This window comes from Salvelinus namaycush, chromosome 18 (assembly GCF_016432855.1).
Source record: "Salvelinus namaycush isolate Seneca chromosome 18, SaNama_1.0, whole genome shotgun sequence".
Classification (NCBI taxonomy): domain Eukaryota; kingdom Metazoa; phylum Chordata; class Actinopteri; order Salmoniformes; family Salmonidae; genus Salvelinus; species Salvelinus namaycush.
This window is the reverse complement of record NC_052324.1, coordinates 34,637,464-34,660,036: the sequence shown is the minus strand read 5'-3', so window position 1 is coordinate 34,660,036 and position 22,573 is coordinate 34,637,464. Positions and strand designations below refer to the sequence as shown.

General features: G+C 40.4%; 1 protein-coding gene and 5 non-coding genes across 6 annotated transcripts; all 6 read left to right on the top strand.

The window, feature by feature from the left end:
- The first annotated feature begins 743 nt into the window (after positions 1-743).
- On the top strand, positions 744-9,089 carry LOC120062800 (28S ribosomal protein S27, mitochondrial-like). The gene is made up of 11 exons (XM_039012872.1): positions 744-829; positions 1,152-1,229; positions 1,665-1,735; positions 2,151-2,209; positions 2,592-2,706; positions 5,863-5,941; positions 6,487-6,602; positions 6,927-7,029; positions 7,282-7,424; positions 8,155-8,325; positions 8,529-9,089. The coding sequence occupies exons 1-11, from the start codon at positions 754-756 to the stop codon at positions 8,769-8,771; spliced, it is 1,254 nt and encodes a 417-aa protein (XP_038868800.1). The 5' UTR covers positions 744-753; the 3' UTR covers positions 8,772-9,089.
- An 11,063-nt stretch (positions 9,090-20,152) lies between these two features.
- Positions 20,153-20,264, top strand: trnal-caa. Its single transcript has 2 exons — positions 20,153-20,190; positions 20,219-20,264. It is a non-coding gene; the product is annotated as a tRNA-Leu (tRNA).
- A 348-nt stretch (positions 20,265-20,612) lies between these two features.
- On the top strand, positions 20,613-20,724 carry trnal-caa. Its single transcript has 2 exons — positions 20,613-20,650; positions 20,679-20,724. It is a non-coding gene; the product is annotated as a tRNA-Leu (tRNA).
- An 804-nt stretch (positions 20,725-21,528) lies between these two features.
- Positions 21,529-21,640, top strand: trnal-caa. The gene is made up of 2 exons: positions 21,529-21,566; positions 21,595-21,640. It is a non-coding gene; the product is annotated as a tRNA-Leu (tRNA).
- Positions 21,641-21,987: 347 nt separating this feature from the next.
- On the top strand, positions 21,988-22,099 carry trnal-caa. Its single transcript has 2 exons — positions 21,988-22,025; positions 22,054-22,099. It is a non-coding gene; the product is annotated as a tRNA-Leu (tRNA).
- Positions 22,100-22,446: 347 nt separating this feature from the next.
- trnal-caa lies at positions 22,447-22,558 on the top strand. Its single transcript has 2 exons — positions 22,447-22,484; positions 22,513-22,558. It is a non-coding gene; the product is annotated as a tRNA-Leu (tRNA).
- Positions 22,559-22,573: the final 15 nt, after the last annotated feature.

Here is a 22,573-nt window from a genome sequence, read left to right as displayed (position 1 = left end):
ACAGAAAGCTGTCGTCGAGTCACCACTGACAGCCTTAACCCACGTCTTTTTTGCTTCCCATTGTTTGCTCAAGTTCATACCCAGATACAGGCTCCTGGACTTTTCTTTTTTGCAGGTGTATCCATATTTCCTTGATATGCCAAACAGACCGAACAACAGAAATTACTTTGCAGGAATTGGCGCGTTTACGCTATTACTGTGATTGGATGAATATACTGGACAAGGGAGATCCCGTATGGGACAAACCAATTTAGCCCAATATAATGGACATCCCGGCTAGTACGGGACAGTTGGCAACACTAGCGTCACTGGACTTTCCAATAAGAGGAGGGGGGATAGAACAATTTACATAAACATACAAGAGCATAGAAGAACAAAAGACACAGATTGACGACTATGTGTGAAGAAAAAGACTAGTAGACAGAAGGCACTAAGTAGGGCCTACAAACTGCTGCTACACACTTGATATTACCAATGAATTAGCCACTGGGGCAATTGACATTGGATGTTCACGACAACAGGCGCTTGAGGCCGTACCAATACATAGAAAGGTGTTCATTCAAATGTTATGTTTGATATCTTAAATTAAACGTACATAATTACAGTATTTAGAAATATTAACGTAGTTTCTATTTCATTATTATATATTCCGTTTTTTATGGTGTTACAAATGTATTACAAATGTATTTGAGCACGGCTCTTTCTCTCACTCAAAATTGTTGCCCCCCTCTGTCATGGTGGTATCGTCCCAAGATGGCAGCCTCCCTGTTGCAACGCTGTTTAGGAGCTGTCAAAGTGATCCATAAATGTGGGACTTACAGTTTTATAGGTACATATTTGTATATGTAAAATATAAGTATTTAAATCAGTAACATTTGCTATCATTGATTCATTCATTTTTCCCCGAACTATTTTTATTTTTCCAAGTGAGTAGCTATATGGCTAGCCAGCTAATGCTAGCTTCCTAAAATTAATCCATTCTGACATAACTCATAACTGTCTAAATAAGATGCATCTTCTCCCGTTTGTTCAATGATTGACCTTAGTATTTGCTTGTACTGAAATCGCAATTAATTGCATTGTGCTTGTTACCTTCAGTTCCAGCAAGTTACCCAATGTAACTTGTAATCATTATTGTTTATATCCTACAGACAGAAGATGTCTACTTTCAGCAGCATACACAGACACCAAATTATGGGAGGAGAGAGAGAAAGATCATCAAAATCTGGGTAAGCTGGGTAACCCAATACACTCATTACCAATTATGTATTGTTCATTACTAACCATCCCCTTTGTCACTACCCATCACAACTAATAAAAAGTGGATCTCAAACACATCTGTCACACATTAGCTGTCAAGTAAGTGGACATGCCATCAGTTGTGTTTTAGTTTTCTGAAACCCATCTGAATATAGAATAGACATTCTGTGCATAAGTACCCGAAGACATAACAACTGTAAGTCGATGACAATGTCTGTGAGTGTCTGCACCAAATGAACACAGGAGGGCAGTGTTAGCTAGCTACATATTGACAGTTACTATACTGTGTCATTCATACTGTAAAATGTTTCAAGGGTTGAAATCATATTTTTAAATGGCAGAGAGTTTGAACTTGGACTAGTTGTTGTGAAAGTAAAGCTTAATGTGAGTATGCTATTCTACAGCATTGATGGCCGCCTTGATGGACAGGATTTATGACCGAAATTTCCCTGTCAGCTCTCTGACAATATCACGGGTAAGAGCATGTTAGAGTGCAGAGAGATTACACCCTTCTAGCCCAGATGTCAGCCTGTTTCTCCTTTAGAAAACTGCTTCATTGTCATATCTAGTACATTTAGGCTAAAACAGAATCCGATATGTTGGCTAAAACTAGGGTTGCAAAATTTCAGAAACTTTCAATAAATTCTGTCTTTTTCCCGAAATCCAGGTTGGAGGATTCCTGGAATAAGGGGGGAATAAGAAAGAAATCTGAAATCCTCCCAACTAGAATTTCTGGAAAACCAATTTATTGAAAGTTCCTGGAATTGTGCAACCCTTGCCAAAACAGAATCTAGTGGGCACCCTAGCTAATATGATTTATGTTCTGATCAACCTGTAGTCAAATTAGTGAAATATTAATCCATAATTTCTCTGTGTATTTTCTTTTTCAGTTTGTTGACAACATATCGTCAAGAGAAGAGGTTGATCAAGCAGAGTACTATCTTTATAAGTAAGCCTCATTTGCACGCCCTGTAAAATTATTTATTTGTTAGGGTGTTCACTTTCTGGTCTAAATTGCTGGCTAATCCTCTATGTTCAGACCTCTGTTTTGTCCTAGTCTTTTTGGGCGTGTTTATGTTCAGTCACATGCATGTTTCTTTGTTCTGTGCTGTGTTAGAGCTTTCCTGTTTTCCACTTCTCTGGAATCTGTTTCTTATGTGATTAAAAGATTTACATGAATATTGTGTTGCAAGCCTATGGATTAAGAAGCAATTACACTTGACTTGACCCATCTATCATAAAGGCATCATAATAATTACATAACAGAAGTCATAAACATTCATGTCTTGTTTGTTGTTGTTTTTTAATGTTTGAACATTTCTCTCCTGTAGATTTCGCCACAGCCCAAACTGTTGGTACCTCAGAGACTGGACCGTCCACAGCTGGGTGAGACAGTGTCTCAGATATGGGGCCAGAGACAAGGCCTTACACACCCTCAAGAACAAGGTAGTTCTACATTATGCCGAGCAGAGCCATAGAAACAAGGTTCCACAAACTGTCCTCCATTGTGGCACACAACCTTCCATGTGTAACGGATGTGAAATGGCTAGTTAGTTAGCGGTGCTGCGCGCTAATAGCGTTTCAATTGGTGACGTCACTCGCTTTGAGACCCTGAAGTAGTGGTTCCCCTTGCTCTGCAAGGGCCGTGGCTTTTGTGGAGCGATGGGTAACGATGCTTTGTGGGTGACTGTTGTTGATGTGTGCAGAGGGTCCCTGGTTCGCGCCCGGGTCTGGGCGAGGGGACGGACGTAAAGTTATACTGTTACATTGATGCTGTTGACCCGGATCACTGGTTGCTGCGGAAAAGGAGGAGGTCGAAAGGGGGGTGAGTGTAACGGATGTGAAATGGCTAGCTAGTTAGCGGTGCTGCGCACTAATAGCGTTTCAATCGGTGACGTCACTCGCTTTGAGACCCTGAAGTAGTGGTTCCCCTTGCTCTGCAAGGGCCGCGGCTTTTGTGGAGCGATGGGTAACGATACTTCGTGGGTGACTGTTGTTGATGTGTGCAGAGGGTCCCTGGTTCGCGCCGGGGCGAGGGGACGGACGTAAAGTTATACTGTTACACATGGCCATACCATTCTTTAAAAAATATATATATATTTAGCCTTTATTTAAACAGGGAGTCACATTGAGATTAAAAATCTATTTTACAAGAGAGCCCTGTATACATTACAATAAAAACAGAGTAATAAAACATACACTTCAATATGTGTATTTATTTATTTATTTCACCTTTATTTAACAAGGTAAGCCAGTTGAGAACAAGATCTCATTTACAACTGCGACCTGGCCAAGATAAAGCAAAGCAGTGCGACAAAAACAACAACACAGAGATACACATAAACAAACGTACAGTCAATAACACAATAGAAGAATCTATGTACAGTGTGTGCAAATGGAGAAGAGTAGGGAGGTAGGCAATAAATAGGCCATAGAGGCGAAATAATGACAATTTAGCATTAACACTGGAGTGATAGATGTGCAGATGATGATGTGCAAGTAGAACAATGTATAAAACAATGTAATTCAGCACACAATAACAAAATAAACATATTTAATAAAAGCAAACACATTCAACTACATAATCAATAATGTAAACTGCCTGAGTGACACCAGCACATCTAACTGCAGTGAACTCTGCAGATTATTCCACAAATTAGGGGCAAAAAAACTAAATGCAGATTTTCCTGAATCTGTGGGGACTGAAGCGATCTCTAATATTGTCCATTCCTGAGAACGGGTTTGGTAACTTATGAGTCTTAACTTAATTAAGGAAGTTACATATGTTTGGGGGTGGCAGGTAGCCTAGTGGTTAGAGCGTTGGACCAGTAACCGAAAGGTGCTAGATTGAATCCCCGAGCTGACAAGGTAAAAATCTGTTGTTCTGCCCCTGAACAAGGCAGTTAACCCACTGTTCCTAGGCCGTCATTGTAAATAAGAATTTGTTCTTAACTGACTTGTCTAGTTAAATAAAGGTTAAATAAAAAAAATATGGAGGCAATTTCTGTAAGATTGATTTGTAAATAAATAAAAGAGAATGTAGCTCTCTTCTTACAGACATTTTTATACAGACTAAAATGAGTCCTAAAATTGTCCCCTGTGATAAAACGTATTGCGGAATGGTAGACTGCGTCCAAGGGTTTCAAAACAGAGGTTGCCGCATGCATGTAAACAATATCACCAACATCCAATACAGGGAGAAGCGTTGTTTGAACAATCTTTCTCCTATTTTCAATACTGAGGCAGGATTTATTTCCATATAAAAAAACTATCTTGGATCTAAGCTTCTTAGTCAGATTTTCATATGCGTTACCAAGGACAACTTGTCATCAATCCAGACACCCAGGTACTTTGGGTTAGAGCCAATTTGGGCACCATTTGTTGCGCAAATATGCAGGTCCTCAGGGTCAACATTTCGTGACCTAGAGAACAGCATGAGCTTGATTTTACTTGTATTTAACACTAATTTATGATCTGTAAGCAATTTCTGAATTGAATCAAGTCATGCTGAAGTTCACGAATGGCCTCCTGCACCAAGGTGGCACAGGACCACAAAACTGTGTCATCTGCATAGAGATAAATGTTACAAGTATTAACAGTGTTTCCTATGTCATTAATATACAAGGTGAACAATAATGGACCAAAAATCGAACCCTGAGTTACACCTTTTTGAATCTCAAGAAATTCAGATTTAACTCCATCTGTCAAGATGGCCTGAGGTCTGTCGCTAAGATCATTTTGAAACCATGAACAGGCTGTATATCCCAGGTCTATTTTTGATAACTTCTTCAGCAAAACAGAATGATCAACAGTGTTGAACGCCTTTGGCAGGTCAATGAACAAGGCAGCACAGATCTTTTTAGCATCCAAGGCATTGACAAGATCATTAACAACTAGCGTGGTTGCTGTGGTAGCACTATGCCCAGGCCTAAACCCTGATTGGTTTATATTAAAAATACAATTATCAGATAAAAAGGAACAAAGTTGTACATTAACCAAGGATTCAAGAATCTCAGCTAAAGAAGGTAGTCTTGAAATGGGGCGATAGTTGTCAAGATAATTTTTCCCCCACCCTTATGGAGTGGTAGCACATATGCGGATTTCCATGCTTTTGGAATACTTCCTGATTACAATGTTAAATAAAACATGTGGGCTACTGAGCCAGCAATAAAGGGAGCTGCACGCTTAAGCAGACCATGCTTCAAATGATCAGCCCCTGTGGATTTTATTTTGTCTAGTGTTAGCGAAGCATCCAGGACTTCATTATCAATGAATTTCCCAAAAGAGAACTCCTGACCAGCATGTTCAGTATCATTCAATAGATTTTCACCATCAACATCCAAACTACACTTTTAAAGAGCTGGCTTTGAAATACATTCAAATATATAGCCTGCAGAGATAAAATGGTGATTAAACGCATTAATGAACATAAAATCATTTGTATTCTAACTACAGTTGTATTGTCCAATACATGGTGCCTGTTGAAAACCTACATTCTAAAGAGTTTGACAACCTCCATTTCTGAGGTGGACTATAATATTGCCGGGGGTATTTTTATTTATTGATTTTTTTTAAATTAACATTCTCTGTTTCTGTATTTAGGTGCAATATGGAATGTTCCCAGATGATTTCACATTCAACCTGCTGATAGATTCATTCATTAAAGATGAAGACTTCAAAGGTGAAGAGTCTATGACATCTGAAATTAGTATTTGTCAAACTGTAAAGTTATCCCAGGACCCCTTTGGAAAAACTCAGTTAAACTCAACGAAACCAATAATGTACACTAGCGTTCAAAAGTTTGGGGTCACTTAGAAATGTCCTTGTTTTTGAAAGAAAAGCTATTTTTTTGTCCATTAAAATAACATCAAATTGAGCAGAAATACAGTATAGACATTATTAATGTTGTAAATGACTATTGTAGCTGGAAACGGCAGATTTTTTACATGGAATATCTACATAGGCTTACGGAGACCCATTATTAGCAACCATCACTCCTGTGTTCCAATGGCACGTTGTGTTAATTAACTAATCCAAATTTATAATTTTAAAAGGCTAATTGATCATTAGAAAACCCTTTTGCAATGATGTTAGCACAGCTGAAAACTGTGGTGCTGATTTAAAGATGCAATAAGTGACCCCAAACTTTTGAACGGTTGTGTATATTCTATATTCACACACATAATATCTACCTTAAAACCTAAAAAGGTTGGTCCTCTTCTGTAGGTGCCTGTTCTGTCGTGGAAGAGGTGATGCTTCAGGAGTCTTTTGATCTACCATCAACACAGATCCTGTCCATGTATGCACTGAGCAGTTACCTAGCAACCAAACCAGAGCTCAGTGTAAGTAAAGTAGAATTCGCTGCTTGGTACTGTGTGTGTACCAACATGTTTGGAGAAGTTATCGTGCCAAAGTACATTTGGAATGTTTGAATTGTGTAGAACTGAACGATTGTTGGAAACTTAAGGAGGACATAATCCTATTTGTGTAGAGAAGTTAAGTCTGATCCCAGCACAACATCATTCCCATAAAAAAATATGCATATGCCGGAGTTTGAATTCAGCAGCCACAGTTTTTTTCTGTATAAATTAGTAATTATGCTTTTTGTAAACGTTGTGCTAGTGCTGTCTGAAGTGTGTGTGTGTGTGTGTGTTGGTTCACTACAGGTGTCAGAGCAGAGGGCTCTGGGAGCAGCACTGCTGATATGTGGTCTGAAGCAGGACAACTCTACAGGCCTCAGCGCTCAACTGTTGGGTTGTGCTCTGCTAGGTATGTGTTCCTCCAGTCATACCACAGACCTGGGCCTAAATCAAGCCCTTCCTCATGTTCCTAACCCTTTGGTGATGGCAGGAGGAGGTTTTTTCTCCATTTCTCAAGAATCCCTTCTCTTCATCTTCTTGTCAAACATCATTGAAATCAACCTCTCTCTCTCTCCATGCCACATGGTCTTTGCCTCATGTTGTGCTGATCAAGTCTCTGATAGCTTCCTCTCCCTGCTCCTCTCTCTTTGTCTGTCTCTAGGTAAGGTGGAGATGGCGGCTGGGATCCATGCTGTGTTCAGGGGCATGCCTCTGATGTGGAACCCAGGGTATCTGGGCCGGGCCCTGGCCATTATGGAGAGAGTAGCTGCCGCTCCTGGAGATAGCAAACTATCAAAGGATGCCGTACGTTGCCTACTTACCAATACATGTCTCAGTGCTGTACTTTCTGCAATTGTTCAATTACTGTCTCACACTAACAACATTGTTAGTAACACATTACATTATAATAGTAACTCTTTGTAAAGCATGCACCACGAGTAAGAAGCATGCAGTTTATACTGCTACAGAGCTTATCGTTAGCAATTTCAGTTAACTCATCAAATAACACAGTTACCATATGACACAAACATGGTGGCAGTGGAAAGCTGTTACTGTCCAGGTATGATGTATGACGCAGTCTGAGTCTTTCTCTGCAGGGCTTAGTGTTGAGATGGAGCGACACTGTCATGTCTGTGTTATTTATACCCTGACACACGTCAGTGCAGCACTCTTCTAGCCCTGTCTAGTTAAATAGTTCAACTCTGAACAAAGTAATATGATTTATGGGAGTCTGGAGCCCAGGGGAAATCTGTAAGAATCTGTCCTTTGGGCACCAAACCAGGTTTGCTAGAAAGCAGGACAGTGTCAGACCTGATGCCTCTGTGTAGGTCAGGACAGACAGGACCTATTAATTGTGTGTCATTGTCTGTTTGCGTTTGTTTGTTTTTATGTCTGTCTTTTGTCCTGATGGACTTCTGAGAGGATGCTCCAGTGTGGCTTCGCTTCGCAAGTTATTGTGTCTGTCTGAGTGCAGGTCTGGCGGTCCCAGTTGTGTTTTTCCTTACATCTCTGTGTGTGTGTGTGTTTCTCTTAGGTTGATTACCTGGAGGGCCTGCTACAGGACCTCTCCTCTGCCTTGGACTCCAAGTCCTCCTCTGGTAAGGACGAGTTAGGAGGAGAGGAGGAGGAGGGGAAGAAGGAGGAGGAGGATGAAGACGACCAGGAAGAGAGAGAAAAACTACCGCTCTATGCCAGCAGGTTCAAGGTAGGCAAAGATCAATCAGTCAAACAGGGAAAGAGTGTGTATGGACAGTACATGTATGTTGTGTTATGATTACAGATTTCTCATTTTGAGAAGGTGAATATATTGCTATTAAGCACTCTTAGTCTATAACAACAGTTACACTTAATCGCTCCTTTTCCCTAGACCCCATTTCTAACCACCTCCTCTCCTCTGACCGTGTGTAGGAGCTGAGTGGGCAGCTCCAGTCTCGGGGTAAGGTGGACCCCAGTCCCCTGCAGGTGCTGGTCTCCAGCCTGGTCCAGCAGGGCCTGGCCTCAGCAGAGGGCCCTGACATGGAGCAGTACCAGAGGAAGGTAGGGGAGTGGGAGGCAGAGAGGCAGCAGCTCATCAGAAGAGAGAAGGAGATGAGGGAGAGGGCTGAGGAAGAGAGACAGGCCCGTCAGGCAGCCAAGGCAGCCGCACAATAGCGCTGAACACACAGCTAGAGGGTGTTCATGGTGCATTCCTTGCCGTGTATACCACCACAAAGCATCAATACATATTACTGGTACTTTTTCATAACCTGTGGGGTCCCTACATCGTCTGCAGTGAAACATACATGAAAAGTGAGGGTCGTTTTTGAAATATATAATATAATCTGTTGTCTCCTGAAATCAGTTTATTTCATGTAACCTTTTTGTTTGTGTCTTTTGTACAAATGCCATTCACAGTTTAGCAATGTACCGTGAACAAGATGTCAACTCCCCATGATAGAATTTTGTCTGTATTAAATTATCATGATCAACAAATAATGATGATTCTTGACTTGCTTTATACTCAAATATGAACAAATCAGAGAGCTTAGTTTATAGTTACATGCATTGTTACACATAAGACTCGTAACCTCTATTTCATCCTTAGCTTAGGTTTCTTAAGATTTCTGAGTTTTCTTTGAAAATATGTTGTATTTCCTGTTGTGGACAGCAACTTGATGTTTTTGGTCTAGCTCCAGTCTAGTGATTGTTAAGCCTGATGGCCACTATGACCTCATGTAAGCAGAAAAGGAGGAAAGCGGGGGAAATCATGGCTTCACATCCTCCCACTCCCTTTCCTCTCTTCTCTCAGAAGGAGGTGTTTGTGAGAGCACATGTAGACCTTTGTGTGTGTGGGGGGGGTGTTATACAATCCTAGGGGAGCTGATGACTGATCTAGGGAAAACAAAGTTTGTTCTTTACACGTGCATGAATACAGTTGAATTTCTTAGCCTTATCCTGTCGGCCATTGCCACAAAGAAAAACACACCGTCACAGATCCAGATCGGAGGTGAATTGCTTGGCCCTTGTTTAGAAGTTGACAGGTCTTTCTTTATGTGTCGTCTGGAAATCGACAGTATCAACAGTGGCATAACAGTATAGTAAGAAGACTAAAGTATCTTAGTAAACTTTAATAGACATCAACTAACTGCAACAGGCTACTCAAATACCACAGGTGTAAATATCTCAGGCTAGCCTATCACTGTTATTTTTTGTTTGAGGGAGATAAGTAATCAATGAGGAAAAAGATGTGGCTCACAATGTGTTCATTCCACATTTAGCTATTGCCCATTCATGGCATGGGCTTGGGAAACTGCCTGCTATGCAGACTAAGATGAATATAAGGCACAAATACTTTGTCACAAACAAGAGCCATTGTTGTCTTGAGGCTGTTGTTTTGAGGCTCCACATTGACTCCCAGAGAGTTGGAATGTCTCTAGTTAGAATGATCTTTATTTGCTAAAAATAGTTATATTCTACTAGAGCAGAATTTGCCATTTGTAAATGGCCATGTCTCGGATCTGTTCAATTTAAGTTAAATAGAAAAGTAGAAAGCAGACTTGCTTTTATTGAGAGCTGAGAGAATCTGAAAATGTATACTAAATATTCTACTAGGTTTTCAATGTATCTTACAAAAAAAATACAAATCTGCACTTTCTCATATATGCTAAATAGATCACCCATGAATGTAAACCTTGTCCCAAGCATCCCTCATCTCTATCAGAGTATATATTGATCTTTAGATTTCACCCTTCCTACGTGCAATATGTGCTCTCACATTTAGCCCTTTTCACAAAAACAGTGTTACATCTAATCATGTTGAAATGTCCAGATGACCCTGTCTTCATGTGATAGGGTTAGGCATAATCAATACAGTGAGAATAGAGACCTCACTGATTTCCTGGCAATGTACAATTTCTGCTTTGATCACCATGACTTTAGAGGGAAATTATGGCCAGGTCATCATGGTTAGTTGATGGTTCATTATATTTTAGTGAGGATGACTAATATTCTATCATAGCTTATCTTATCTCACAATGATACCATTTCTTCCTAACCTAAGGCCTACAAAAGACTCCTTTTGGGAGCATCCGTCATTTCTGTTTAGAAGTCTTTTGTATTTAAAAAAAAAAAGATTTTGGCTCAAAGTATAGGCCTACTATGCAACAATATTTTTTTTAACTAATACTTGTCAAACACAATTTCCAAAATAAATGTGACATTTGGGTCTCGGACTGTCCTTCCACCAGGTGTGCAAGCAGCGAGTGAAATGAAGCCAATCAGCATGTCTGATAGTCAGGAAGTTTCTTATTCAGGTCACTGGTTATTGGAAGCTCTGACTGCGATGGTTAAAGTGCACTAAAAGCCTCAGGTTTGGGGTTGTGTCTAATTTGGAACGGTAATGTAGTCCCAAATAACAGGCCGTACGTGGCTCAAACTCTGTCATGGTCTGTTTGAGATCACTAACAGCAAATTAAGTAGAGAGGATTGCCTAGGAAGGAGTAACCATCAATAATGTTCCATGTTTGAAGTGTGACGCTGATATACAGTACCAATCAAAAGTTTGGACACACCTACTCATTCAAGTATTTTTCTTTATTTTTACTATTTTCTACATTCTAGAAAAATAGTGAAGACATCAAAATTATGAAATAACACGTGAAATCATGTAGTATCATGAAGAGCTCCCGAGTGGTGCGGTGGTCTAAGGCACTGCATCTCTTTGCTAGAAGCGTATTACAGACCTTGGTTCGAGTCCAGGCTGTATTACGATTGGCCCCGTGTCGGCCGTAAATGTGAATTTGTTCTTAACTGACTTGTCTGGAAATTTAAAGTGTTAAACAAACTAAAATAATTTTTGATTCTTCAAAGTAGACACCCTTTACCTTGATGACAGCTTTGCACACTCTTGGAATTCTCTTAACCAACTTCATGAGATAGTCACCTGGAATGCATTTCAATAAACAGGTGTGCCTTTTAAAAGTTCATTTGTGGAATTGTTTTCCTTCTTAATTAATGCGTTTGAAACAATCAGTTGTGTTGTGACAAGGTAGGGGTGGTATACAGAAGATAGCCCTATTTGGTAAATGACCAAGTCCATATTATGTTATGAACGGTTCAAATAAGCAAAGAGAAATTACAGTCCATCATCACTTTTAAGACAGGAAGGTCAGTCAATCCAAGTGCAGTCGCAAAAACCATCAAGCGATATGATGAATCTGGCTCTCATGAGGACCACCACAGGAAAGGAAGACACAGAGTTACCTCTGCTGCAGAGGATAAGTTCATTAGAGTTACCAGCCTCAGAAATTGCAGCCCAAATAAATGCTTCACAGAGTTCAAGTAACAGACACATCTCAACATCAACTGTTCAGAGGAGACTGTGAATCAGGCCATCATGGTTGAAATGCTGCAAAGAAATCACTACTAAAGGACACAAAAAGAAGAAGAGACTTGCTTGGGCCAAGAAACATGAGAAATGGAAATTAGACTGGTGGAAATCTGTCCTTTGGTCTGATGAGTTCAAATTTGAGAGTTTTAGTTCCAACCACCGTGTATTTGTGAAACGCAGAGTAGGTGAATGGATGATCTCCGCATGTGTGGTTCCCACCGTGAAGCACAGAGGAGGTGTGATGTTGTGGGGGGTGCTTTGCTTTTTAGATTTCAAGGAACACATAACCAGCATGGCTACCACAGCATTCACCACTGGGCTCCCGAGTGGCGCAGTGGTCTAAGGCACTGCATCTCAGTGCAAGAAGCATCACTGCAGTCCCTGGTTTGAATCCAGGCTGCATCACATCAGGCTGTGATTGGGAGTCCCAAAGGGCGGCGCACAATTGGCCCAGCATTGTCCGGGTTTTGCCGGGGTAGGCCGTCATTGTAAATAAGAATTTGTTCTTACCTGACTTGCGATACTCCATCCCATCTGGTTTGCACTTAGTGGGACTATCATTTGTTTTTTGACAGGACAATGACCCAACACACCTCCAGGCTGTGTTAAGGCTATTTGACCAAGAAGAAGAGTGATGGAGTGCTGCATCAGATGACCTCGCCTCCTCAATCACCCGACCTCAACCCAATTGAGATGGTTTGGGATGAGTTGGACCACAGAGTGAAGGAAAAGCAGCCAGTAAGTGCTCAGCATATGTGGGAACTCCTTCAAGACTGTTGGAAAAGCATTCCAGGTGAATCTGGTTGAGAGAATGCCAAGAGTGTTCAAAGCTGTCATCAAGGCAAAGTATGGCTACTTTGAAGAATCTAAAATAGAACATTTATTTTTTGTTTGTTTAACACTTTTTGGGTTACTACATGATTCCATATGTTATTTCACAGTTTTGATGTCTTCACGACTATTCTAGAATGTATAAAATTGTAAAAAATAAAGAAAAACCCTTGAATGAGTAGGTGTGTCCAAACTTTTGACTGGTACTGTATTTCCAGTGGGGTTTTAGAACAATGCAGATAAAAATGTAATAAATGAGGTGTCAAAATGCTCTATAGCACACAACATAAGATCATCCATGTTCTATTAAATACATTTCTACTGTATCTGAACTAATATACATTATAAAACATACTGTACATTAACTGCTTGTCTAAAGGAATGTTATATGTCATCCTGTTTAAATATGTTTTCTGATATGACACATTAATGAGTGATGGCTATTTAGAAACTGTGAGAAAACCTCTTGACTTCAGAAGAGTGTTCCATCACCCCTGTAGAAAACTCAGTGTTCCCTCAAACGACTGTAGTGCGGGTCCTCAAAAATGCTTGATCAACAAATGCTCATGTTATTCTATTCCTCCCCTGTGCTGCTTGTTTTCTGGAATTACAAGTTGAAGTTCCCAGAACTCTTCTCTATCTTGATTTCTAGATGTGACGTACAGATTTGTATTTGTATTTACTAAGGATCCCCATTAGCTGACTTGGCAGCAGCTACTCTTCTTGGGGTCCAGATGTAATGGGAAGAGAACATTTTCTGCAGCTTGTGACATGACAGCATCTCCCCTGTGTGTGCTGTGTCTGTAAATACTTTAGGATAAGATGCTGCAAGGGTATGTTTTTGTTGGCTCATCATCTCGCAGCACTGGTGTCTCTGGAGAGAAGTGTTTATTAATCTAAAGTAATTCATCAAGAAAAATGCTGCATATTTAACCAATTAAAGCCTGCTAAAAGATTCATGAGAGCAAATAAGATCAAATTGATTTGTTTTGAGGGTTTGCAGACGTGTTATGTTTTTACAGAATATTGCACAAACATGGCAAACGTGAAAAAATACAATCTGCATTTACAAATGAGATTACTCTCATTGCTCTCTAATTTCTCTCTATATTCACTTTCTTCCAAAAACAGTAGCCTACATAAACAGTATCTCCTGACTGGTAGTAGGATCTGACAGAAGTTCCTTCAGCTTCCAGACATGGCTTGAAATTAAACACATACCTTTGAAGTCATTCAATTCAAACCAATGAATAACCTACTACTTCTAAGCCTGTATAGCTATAGCTTTAATAACTGGATATACAAACAATGGTGTGAAAGTTGTGAAGAGAGAGCTTTGATGTAGATACTGTCTGAGTGACCCTACAGTAAGTATCAGTTACGAGGGAGCCCTCAGACTCTGTGGACACAGCAATTCTACTGCCCTCCTGACATGGTCATGATATACAGTACCAGTCAAAAGTTTGTACACACCTACTGATTACAGGATTTTTTCTTTATTTTTACTATTTTCTACATTTTATAATAATAGTAAAGACATCAAAACTATGAAATAACACATATGGCATTATGTAGTAACCAAAAAAGTATTAAACAAATCAAAATATATTTTATATTTGAGATTATTCAAAGTAGCTACCCTTTGCCTTGATGACATCTTTGCACACTCTCACTGGGCAACATTGAGAGAGAGAGGTAGGGCTACAGTACCGTAGCAGTATGTAAACAAATTAACCTTTTTACGTTTGATGAAGTAGAGTATAATCACAACACTCAACCTGACTAAGAGTGGAACTAGCAAATATAGTTGAATGAAATAATCATAAAATGATTTATAGACAAACTAGACATACTGTACAACCTGTGAGATGGGAATGAAAGGGAGGTAGTGCTGGGTCTAGATAAGAGACTTTATTGAAAAGGCTTACTTACTTAACCTGATTAATGGGTTTATTAAACTAAATGATTCACATATTAGAATGGCGCCGAAGGAGATTGTTGCCGTTTTACGATCCCGTAACCAATTGTGCTATTGTGTATGTTTTTCACGTTATTTGTAACTTACTATGTACATAACGTTTCTTCCACTGTGTCTTATGACCGAAAAGAGCTTTTAGATATCAGGACAGCGATTATCCACCCTGTACTGGAGGAATACATTTTCTTCAACGAGTCGGACAGATGGGAAGGATTTACTTCAGTCGCCCGACAAGGCCCTCGTCCCCGTCATTCGCAGGAGAAAGAGACGGAGGTATCGGGGACGAAGGTCCGGGTGCCTTGTAAGGATCCTTTGCCGAGAGGGTAATCTACCGTTACCATCGGTCCTATTAGCCAACATACAAACAATCGATAATAAAAATAGTCAAACTATAATCACGTATATCCGACCAACGGGACATTAAAAACTGTAATATCTTATGTTTCATCGAGTCGTGACTGAATGACATGAATACCATACAGCTGGTGGGTTTTAAGCTTGTTCGGCAGGATAGAACAGTCTATGTATATTTGTAAACGACAGCTGGTGTACGAAATCTAAGGAAGTCTCGAGGTTTTGCTCACCTGAGGTAGAGTATCTCATGATAAGCTGTAGACCACACTATTTTCCAAGAGAGTTTTCATCTGTATTTTTCATAGCTGTCTATATACCACCACAAACCGATGCTGGCACTAAGACCGCACTCAATGAGCTGTATACGGCCATAAGCAAACAGGAAAACGCTCATCCAGAGGCGGCACTCCTAGTGGCCGGGGACTTTAATGCAGGGAAAATCTCATCCGTTTTATTTCATTTCTATCCATCATGTTAAATGTGCAACCAGAGGGGAAAAAAAACTCTAGACCACCTTTACTCCACACACAGAGACGTGTAAAAAGCTCTCCCTCGCGCTCCATTTGGAAAATCTGACCATAATTCTATCCTCCTGATTCCTGCTTACAGCAGAAAGCACCAGTGACTCTGTCAATAAGAAAGTGGTCAGATGAAGCAGATGCTAAGGTACAGGATTGTATGGTTAGCACAGACTGGGAATATGTTCCGACATTCTTCCAATGTCATTGAGGAGTACACCACATCAGTCACTGGCTTCATCAAAAAGTGCATCGATGACGTCGTCCCCACAGAAACTGTACATACATACCCCAACCAGAAGCCATGAATTACAAGCAACACCCGCACTGAGCTAAAGAGTAGAGCTGCAGCTTTCAAGGAGCGGGACTCCAACCCGGAAGCTTACAAGAAATCCCTCTATGCCCTCCGACGAACCATCAAACAGGCAAAGCATCAATACAGGACTGAGATCGAATCGTACTACACCGGTTCCGACACTCGTCGGATGTGGCAGTGCTTGCAAACTATTACAGCCTAAAAAGGGAAGCACAGCTAAATTACTTCTATGCGCGCTTTGAGGAGAGCAACACTGAAACATGCATGAAAACGTCAGCTGTTCCGGACGACTGTGTGATCATGCTCTCCGTAGCCGATATGAGTAATACCTTTAAACATGTCAACATTCACAAGACCGCAGGGCCAGAGGGATTCCCAGGACGTGTATTCCGAGCATGCGCTGACCAACTGGCAAGTGTCTTCACTGACATTTTCAACCTGTCCCTGACTGAGTCTGTAATACCAACATGTTTCAAGACCACCATAGTCCCTGTGCCCAGGAACACTAAGTTAACCTGCCTAAATGACTACTGACCCGTAGCATTCACGTCTGTAGCCATGAAGTGCTTTGAAAGGCTGGTCATGGCTCACATCAACACCATTATCCCAGAAATCCTAGACCCACACCAATTTGCATACCGCCCCAACAGATCCACAGATGATGCACTCTCTATTGCACTCCACACTGCCCTTTCCCACCTGGACAAAAGGAACACCTATGTGAGAATGCTATTCATTGACTACAGCTCAGGGTTCAACACCATAGTGCCCTCAAACCTCATTACCTAGCTAAGGACCCTGGGACTAAACACCTCCCTCTGCAACTGGATCCTGGACTTCCTGACGGGCCGCCCCCAGGTGGTAAGGGTAGGTAACAAACACATCCGCCACGCTGATCGTCAACGTGTTCAGTGATGACTGCATGGCCAGTCACGACTCCAACACCATCATCAAGTTTGCCGATGACACAACAGTGGTAGGCCTGGTCACCAACAATGATGAGACAGTCTATAGGGAGGAGGTCAGAGACCTGGCCGTGTGGTGCCAGGACAGCAACCTCTCCCTCAACATGAAAAAGAGAGGATTGTGGACTACAGGAAAAGGAGGATCGAGCATGCCCCCATTCTCATCGACGGGGCTGCAGTGGAGCAGGTTGAGTGCTTCAAGTTCCTATGTGTCCACATCACCAACAAACTGTCATGGTCCAAACACACTAAGACAGTCGTGAAGAGGGCTCGACCACACCTATTCCCCCTCAGGAGACTGAAAAAATGTGTCATGTGTCCTCAGATCCTAAAAATGTTCCACAGCTGCACCATCGAGAGTATCCTGACTGGTTGCATCACTGCTTGGTATGGCAACTGCTCGGCCTCCAACTGCAAGGCACTAATTAGGGTAGTGCGTATGGTCCAGTACATCACTGGGACCAAGCTTCCTGCCATCCAGGACCTCTATACCAGGCGGTGTCAAAGGAAGGTCCTAAAATTTGTCAACGACTCCAGCCACCAATTACCGGAGCGCCGGGTCTAGGTCCAAAAGGCTTCTTAACAGCGTCTACCCCCAAGCCATAAGACACCTGAACAGCTAATCAAAGGGCTACCCAGTCCCCTCTTTTACGCTTCTGCTACTCTCTGTTTATTATCTATGCATAATCACTTTAACTCTACCTACATGTACATATTACCTCAATTACCTCGACTATCCGGCGCATATGACAAATAAAATGTAAAAAACAATATAAAACCCCAAAAATGAGGCCATATCACCTGTTTTCCATTAACACCTAAACATCATCAACTTCACAGACAAATTCAGTATGTTATACATTGGTTCCTAAAACACTCAACTAAATATATGCCTCCACAGGGTGATACCACAAGCACCTGTTTCCACTGTGTGCCAGTGAGTGGTCAGGAAAGTGAGACATAAATGTTCCTGATGGCTGTCCAAGGACCTTGGGCACTAACTACTATGTTAATAATTACGCTTCATGCACTTGTTTACATGTTTAATGATTCACAGAAAAGGCTGCTCATTCCTCAGAATATAAACAAGGTGGCTGGATCCTAGCTTGAGATGCCCATGTGAAACTAAAATGTTAATGTAAATCTCCCATTAACGTCGGTGCATAATTTACAAGAGTCTGAGTTACCTGTGAATAACCAGAGTGAACACTCCAGATTCAACGTGCAGAGCCACAATCACTGAAGGAGATTGTGTGACAACCGTGTGAATGGAACCTATAGGTTTACTCTGCCATCGTGACTATATAAATAGCTGGTAATATACACAGAGAATTTCTCCAAATGGTGAAAGGAAAACACATGAACAGTGATGAATAGTTTGATACACGTCACCAATTGCGAAAAGAAAACATGAATCGGGAATAATCGTTTGATACAGGTCATCATTTGCCTAGATTAGAATTCACTCACTTATGTCCTTTACTTAAAAAATTTTTTTTTACTATGTGTTGTATTAGGTTTCAGCATTTTTTTGTTTTCAGTTCTTTATAGCTTAAGTCCTGTCTGCATCCTACCTACAGATCAAATCAAATCAAATTTATTTATATAGCCCTTCGTACATCAGCTGATATCTCAAAGTGCTGTACAGAAACCCAGCCTAAAACCCCAAACAGCAAGCAATGCAGGTGTAGAAGCACGGTGGCTAGGAAAAACTCCCTAGAAAGGCCAAAACCTAGGAAGAAACCAGGCTATGAGGGGTGGCCAGTCCTCTTCTGGCTGTGCCGGGTGGAGATTATAACAGAACATGGCCAAGATGTTCAAATGTTCATAAATGACCAGCATGGTCAAATAATAATAATCACAGTAGTTATCGAGGGTGCAGCAAGTCAGCATCTCAGGAGTAAATGTCAGTTGGCTTTTTTAGCACGTCCAGTGAACAGGTCAGGGTTCCATAGCTGCAGGCAGAACAGTTGAAACTGAAGCAGCAGCAAGGCCAGGTGGACTGGGGACAGCAAGGAGTCATCATGCCAGGTAATACTGACGCATGGTCCTAGGGCTCAGGTCCTCCGAGAGAGAGAAAGAAAGAGAGAGGGAGAGAATTAGAGAGAGCATACTTAAATTCACACAGGACACCGGATAAGACAGGACAAATCCACCAGATATAACAAACTGACCCTAGCCCCCCGACACATTAACTACTGCAGCATAAATACTGGAGGCTGAGACAGGATCAGACTTTATGTTACAGAATAGTGAAAAACATAAGAATTTGAAGAATTTATAGTTGTCAGAATGGCTGTGTTGTCTTAGGCGCCAGACTCAAGGTGAGAAACCTTCCTGGTTATAAGGGTATTCTGGTCTCCGACTGGAGCCGAGGGTTCAAATCCCTCTTCTGACATATCTTTTGCCTAAAAAAGTAGCTTTTGGTCAACACCGAGAAATTCTCCAAATGGTGAAAGGAAAACGCATGAACAGTGATTAAGAGTTTATAGATGTCATAATTTGAGAACAGAAAACACATGAAACGGGAATAATGGTTCGATACAGGTCATCATATGCCTAGTTTAGAATTCAAAAAGTTACTCAATTCCTTTAAAAAAATGTTTTTTACTATATCTTTCATTACCTTTTAACATTTTTTTCTTTTCCGTTCTTTGTATCTTAAGATCTGCATGTTTCCATCAGACATATCAGACTTTATGTAACAGAATCGTGAAAGATGTGAATTTCAAAGCTTCAGAGTTGTCATGATGTGCGAGTGTCTAAAGAGCCAGACTCAAGGTGAGAAGCATTCCTGGCTATAGGGGTATTCTGGTGTCCGATTGGAGGCGAGGGTTCAAATCCCTCTTCTGACAGAGCACTTGCCTAAAAAAGTATATTTTTGTCAACACCGAGAATTTCTCCAAAGGTTGAAAGGAAAACACATGAACAGTGATTAAGAGTTTATAGATGTCATAATTTGAGAACAGAAAACACATGAAACGTGAATAATCGTTCGATACAGGTCATCATATGCCTAGCTTAGAATTCACTCACTTCTTCAATTTCCTTAAAAAATGTTTTTTACTCTATCTTTCATTTGCTTTTGGCATTTTTTTGTTGTCTGTTCTTTGTATCTTCAGTTCTGCATGTTTCCATCAGACAAATCAGACTTTATGTTACAGAATCCTGAAAAACATATTAATATTATGGTTTTATAGTTGTCAGGATGGCCGAGTGGTCTAAGGCGCCAGACTCAAGGTGAGAAACCTTCCTGGTTATAAGGGTATTCTGGTCTCCGACTGGAGGCGAGGGTTCAAATCCTTCTTCTGACACAGCTTTTGCCTAAAAAAGTATATTTTTGTCAACACCGAGAAATTCTCCAAAGGTTGAAAGGAAAACACATGAACAGTGATTAATAGTTTGATAGATGTCACAATTTGAGAACAGAAAACACATGAAACGTGAATAATCATTCGATACAGGTCATCATATGCCTAGCTTAGAATTTACTAACTTTTTCAATTTCCTTAAAAAATGTTTTTTACTCTATCTTTCATTTGCTTTTGGCATTTTTTTGTTGTCTGTTCTTTGTATCTTCAGTTCTGCATGTTTCCATCAGACAAATCAGACTTTATGTTACAGAATCCTGAAAAACATATTAATATTATGGTTTTATAGTTGTCAGGATGGCCGAGTGGTCTAAGGCGCCACACTCAAGGTGAGAAACCTTCCTGGTTATAAGGGTATTCTGGTCTCCGACTGGAGGCGAGGGTTCAAATCCCTCTTCTGACATATCTTTTGCCTAAAAAAGTAGCTTTTGGTCAACACCGAGAAATTCTCCAAATGGTGAAAGGAAAACGCATGAACAGTGATTAAGAGTTTATAGATGTCATAATTTGAGAACAGAAAACACATGAAACGGGAATAATGGTTCGATACAGGTCATCATATGCCTAGTTTAGAATTCAAAAAGTTACTCAATTCCTTTAAAAAAATGTTTTTTACTATATCTTTCATTACCTTTTAACATTTTTTTCTTTTCCGTTCTTTGTATCTTAAGATCTGCATGTTTCCATCAGACATATCAGACTTTATGTAACAGAATCGTGAAAGATGTGAATTTCAAAGCTTCAGAGTTGTCATGATGTGCGAGTGTCTAAAGAGCCAGACTCAAGGTGAGAAGCATTCCTGGCTATAGGAGTATTCTGGTGTCCGATTGGAGGCGAGGGTTCAAATCCCTCTTCTGACAGAGCACTTGCCTAAAAAAGTATATTTTTGTCAACACCGAGAATTTCTCCAAAGGTTGAAAGGAAAACACATGAACAGTGATTAAGAGTTTATAGATGTCATAATTTGAGAACAGAAAACACATGAAACGTGAATAATCGTTCGATACAGGTCATCATATGCCTAGCTTAGAATTCACTCACTTCTTCAATTTCCTTAAAAAATGTTTTTTACTCTATCTTTCATTTGCTTTTGGCATTTTTTTGTTGTCTGTTCTTTGTATCTTCAGTTCTGCATGTTTCCATCAGACAAATCAGACTTTATGTTACAGAATCCTGAAAAACATATTAATATTATGGTTTTATAGTTGTCAGGATGGACGAGTGGTCTAAGGCGCCAGACTCAAGGTGAGAAACCTTCCTGGTTATAAGGGTATTCTGGTCACCGACTGGAGGCGAGGGTTCAAATCCCTCTTCTGACATATCTTTTGCCTAAAAAAGTAGCTTTTGGTCAACACCGAGAAATTCTCCAAATGGTGAAAGGAAAACGCATGAACAGTGATTAAGAGTTTATAGATGTCATAATTTGAGAACAGAAAACACATGAAACGGGAATAATGGTTCGATACAGGTCATCATATGCCTAGTTTAGAATTCAAAAAGTTACTCAATTCCTTTAAAAAAATGTTTTTTACTATATCTTTCATTACCTTTTAACATTTTTTTCTTTTCCGTTCTTTGTATCTTAAGATCTGCAATTTTCCATCAGACATATCAGACTTTATGTTACAGAATCGTGAAAAAATATGAATTTTACGGCTTCATAGTTGTCAGGATGGCCGAGTGGTCTAAGGTGCCAGACTCAAGGCGAGAAACCTTCCTGGTTGTAAGGGTATTCTGGTCTACGACTGGAGGCGAGGGTTCAAATCCCTCTTCTGACACAGCTCTTGCCTAAAAAAGTATATTTTTGTCAACACCGAGAATTTCTCCAAAGGTTGAAAGGGAAACACATGAACAGTGATTAATAGTTTGATAGATGTCATAATTTGAGAACAGAAAACACATGAAACGTGAATAATCGTTCGATACAGGTCATCATATGCCTAGCTTAGAATTCACTCACTTCTTCAATTTCCTTGAAAAAAGTTTTTACTCTATCTTTCATTTGCTTTTGGCATTTTTTTGTTGTCTGTTCTTTGTATCTTCAGTTCTGCATGTTTCCATCAGACATATCAGACTTTATGTTACAGAATCCTGAAAAACATATTAATATTAAGGGTTCATAGTTGTCAGGATGGCCGAGTGGTCTAAGGCGCCAGACTCAAGGTGAGAAACCTTCCTGGTTGTAAGGGTATTCTGGTCTCCGACTGGAGGCGAGGGTTCAAATCCCTCTTCTGACACAGCTCTTGCCTAAA

Bases quoted from the DNA above. Each gene is read 5' to 3' on its own strand.
- LOC120062800 (XM_039012872.1), top strand. From the start codon at position 754: ATGGCAGCCTCCCTGTTGCAACGCTGTTTAGGAGCTGTCAAAGTGATC. The intron at 2,707-5,862 runs GTAGTTCTACAT...TTCTGTATTTAG, and splicing joins TACACACCCTCAAGAACAAG to GTGCAATATGGAATGTTCCC. The intron at 7,425-8,154 runs GTACGTTGCCTA...TGTTTCTCTTAG, and splicing joins GCAAACTATCAAAGGATGCC to GTTGATTACCTGGAGGGCCT.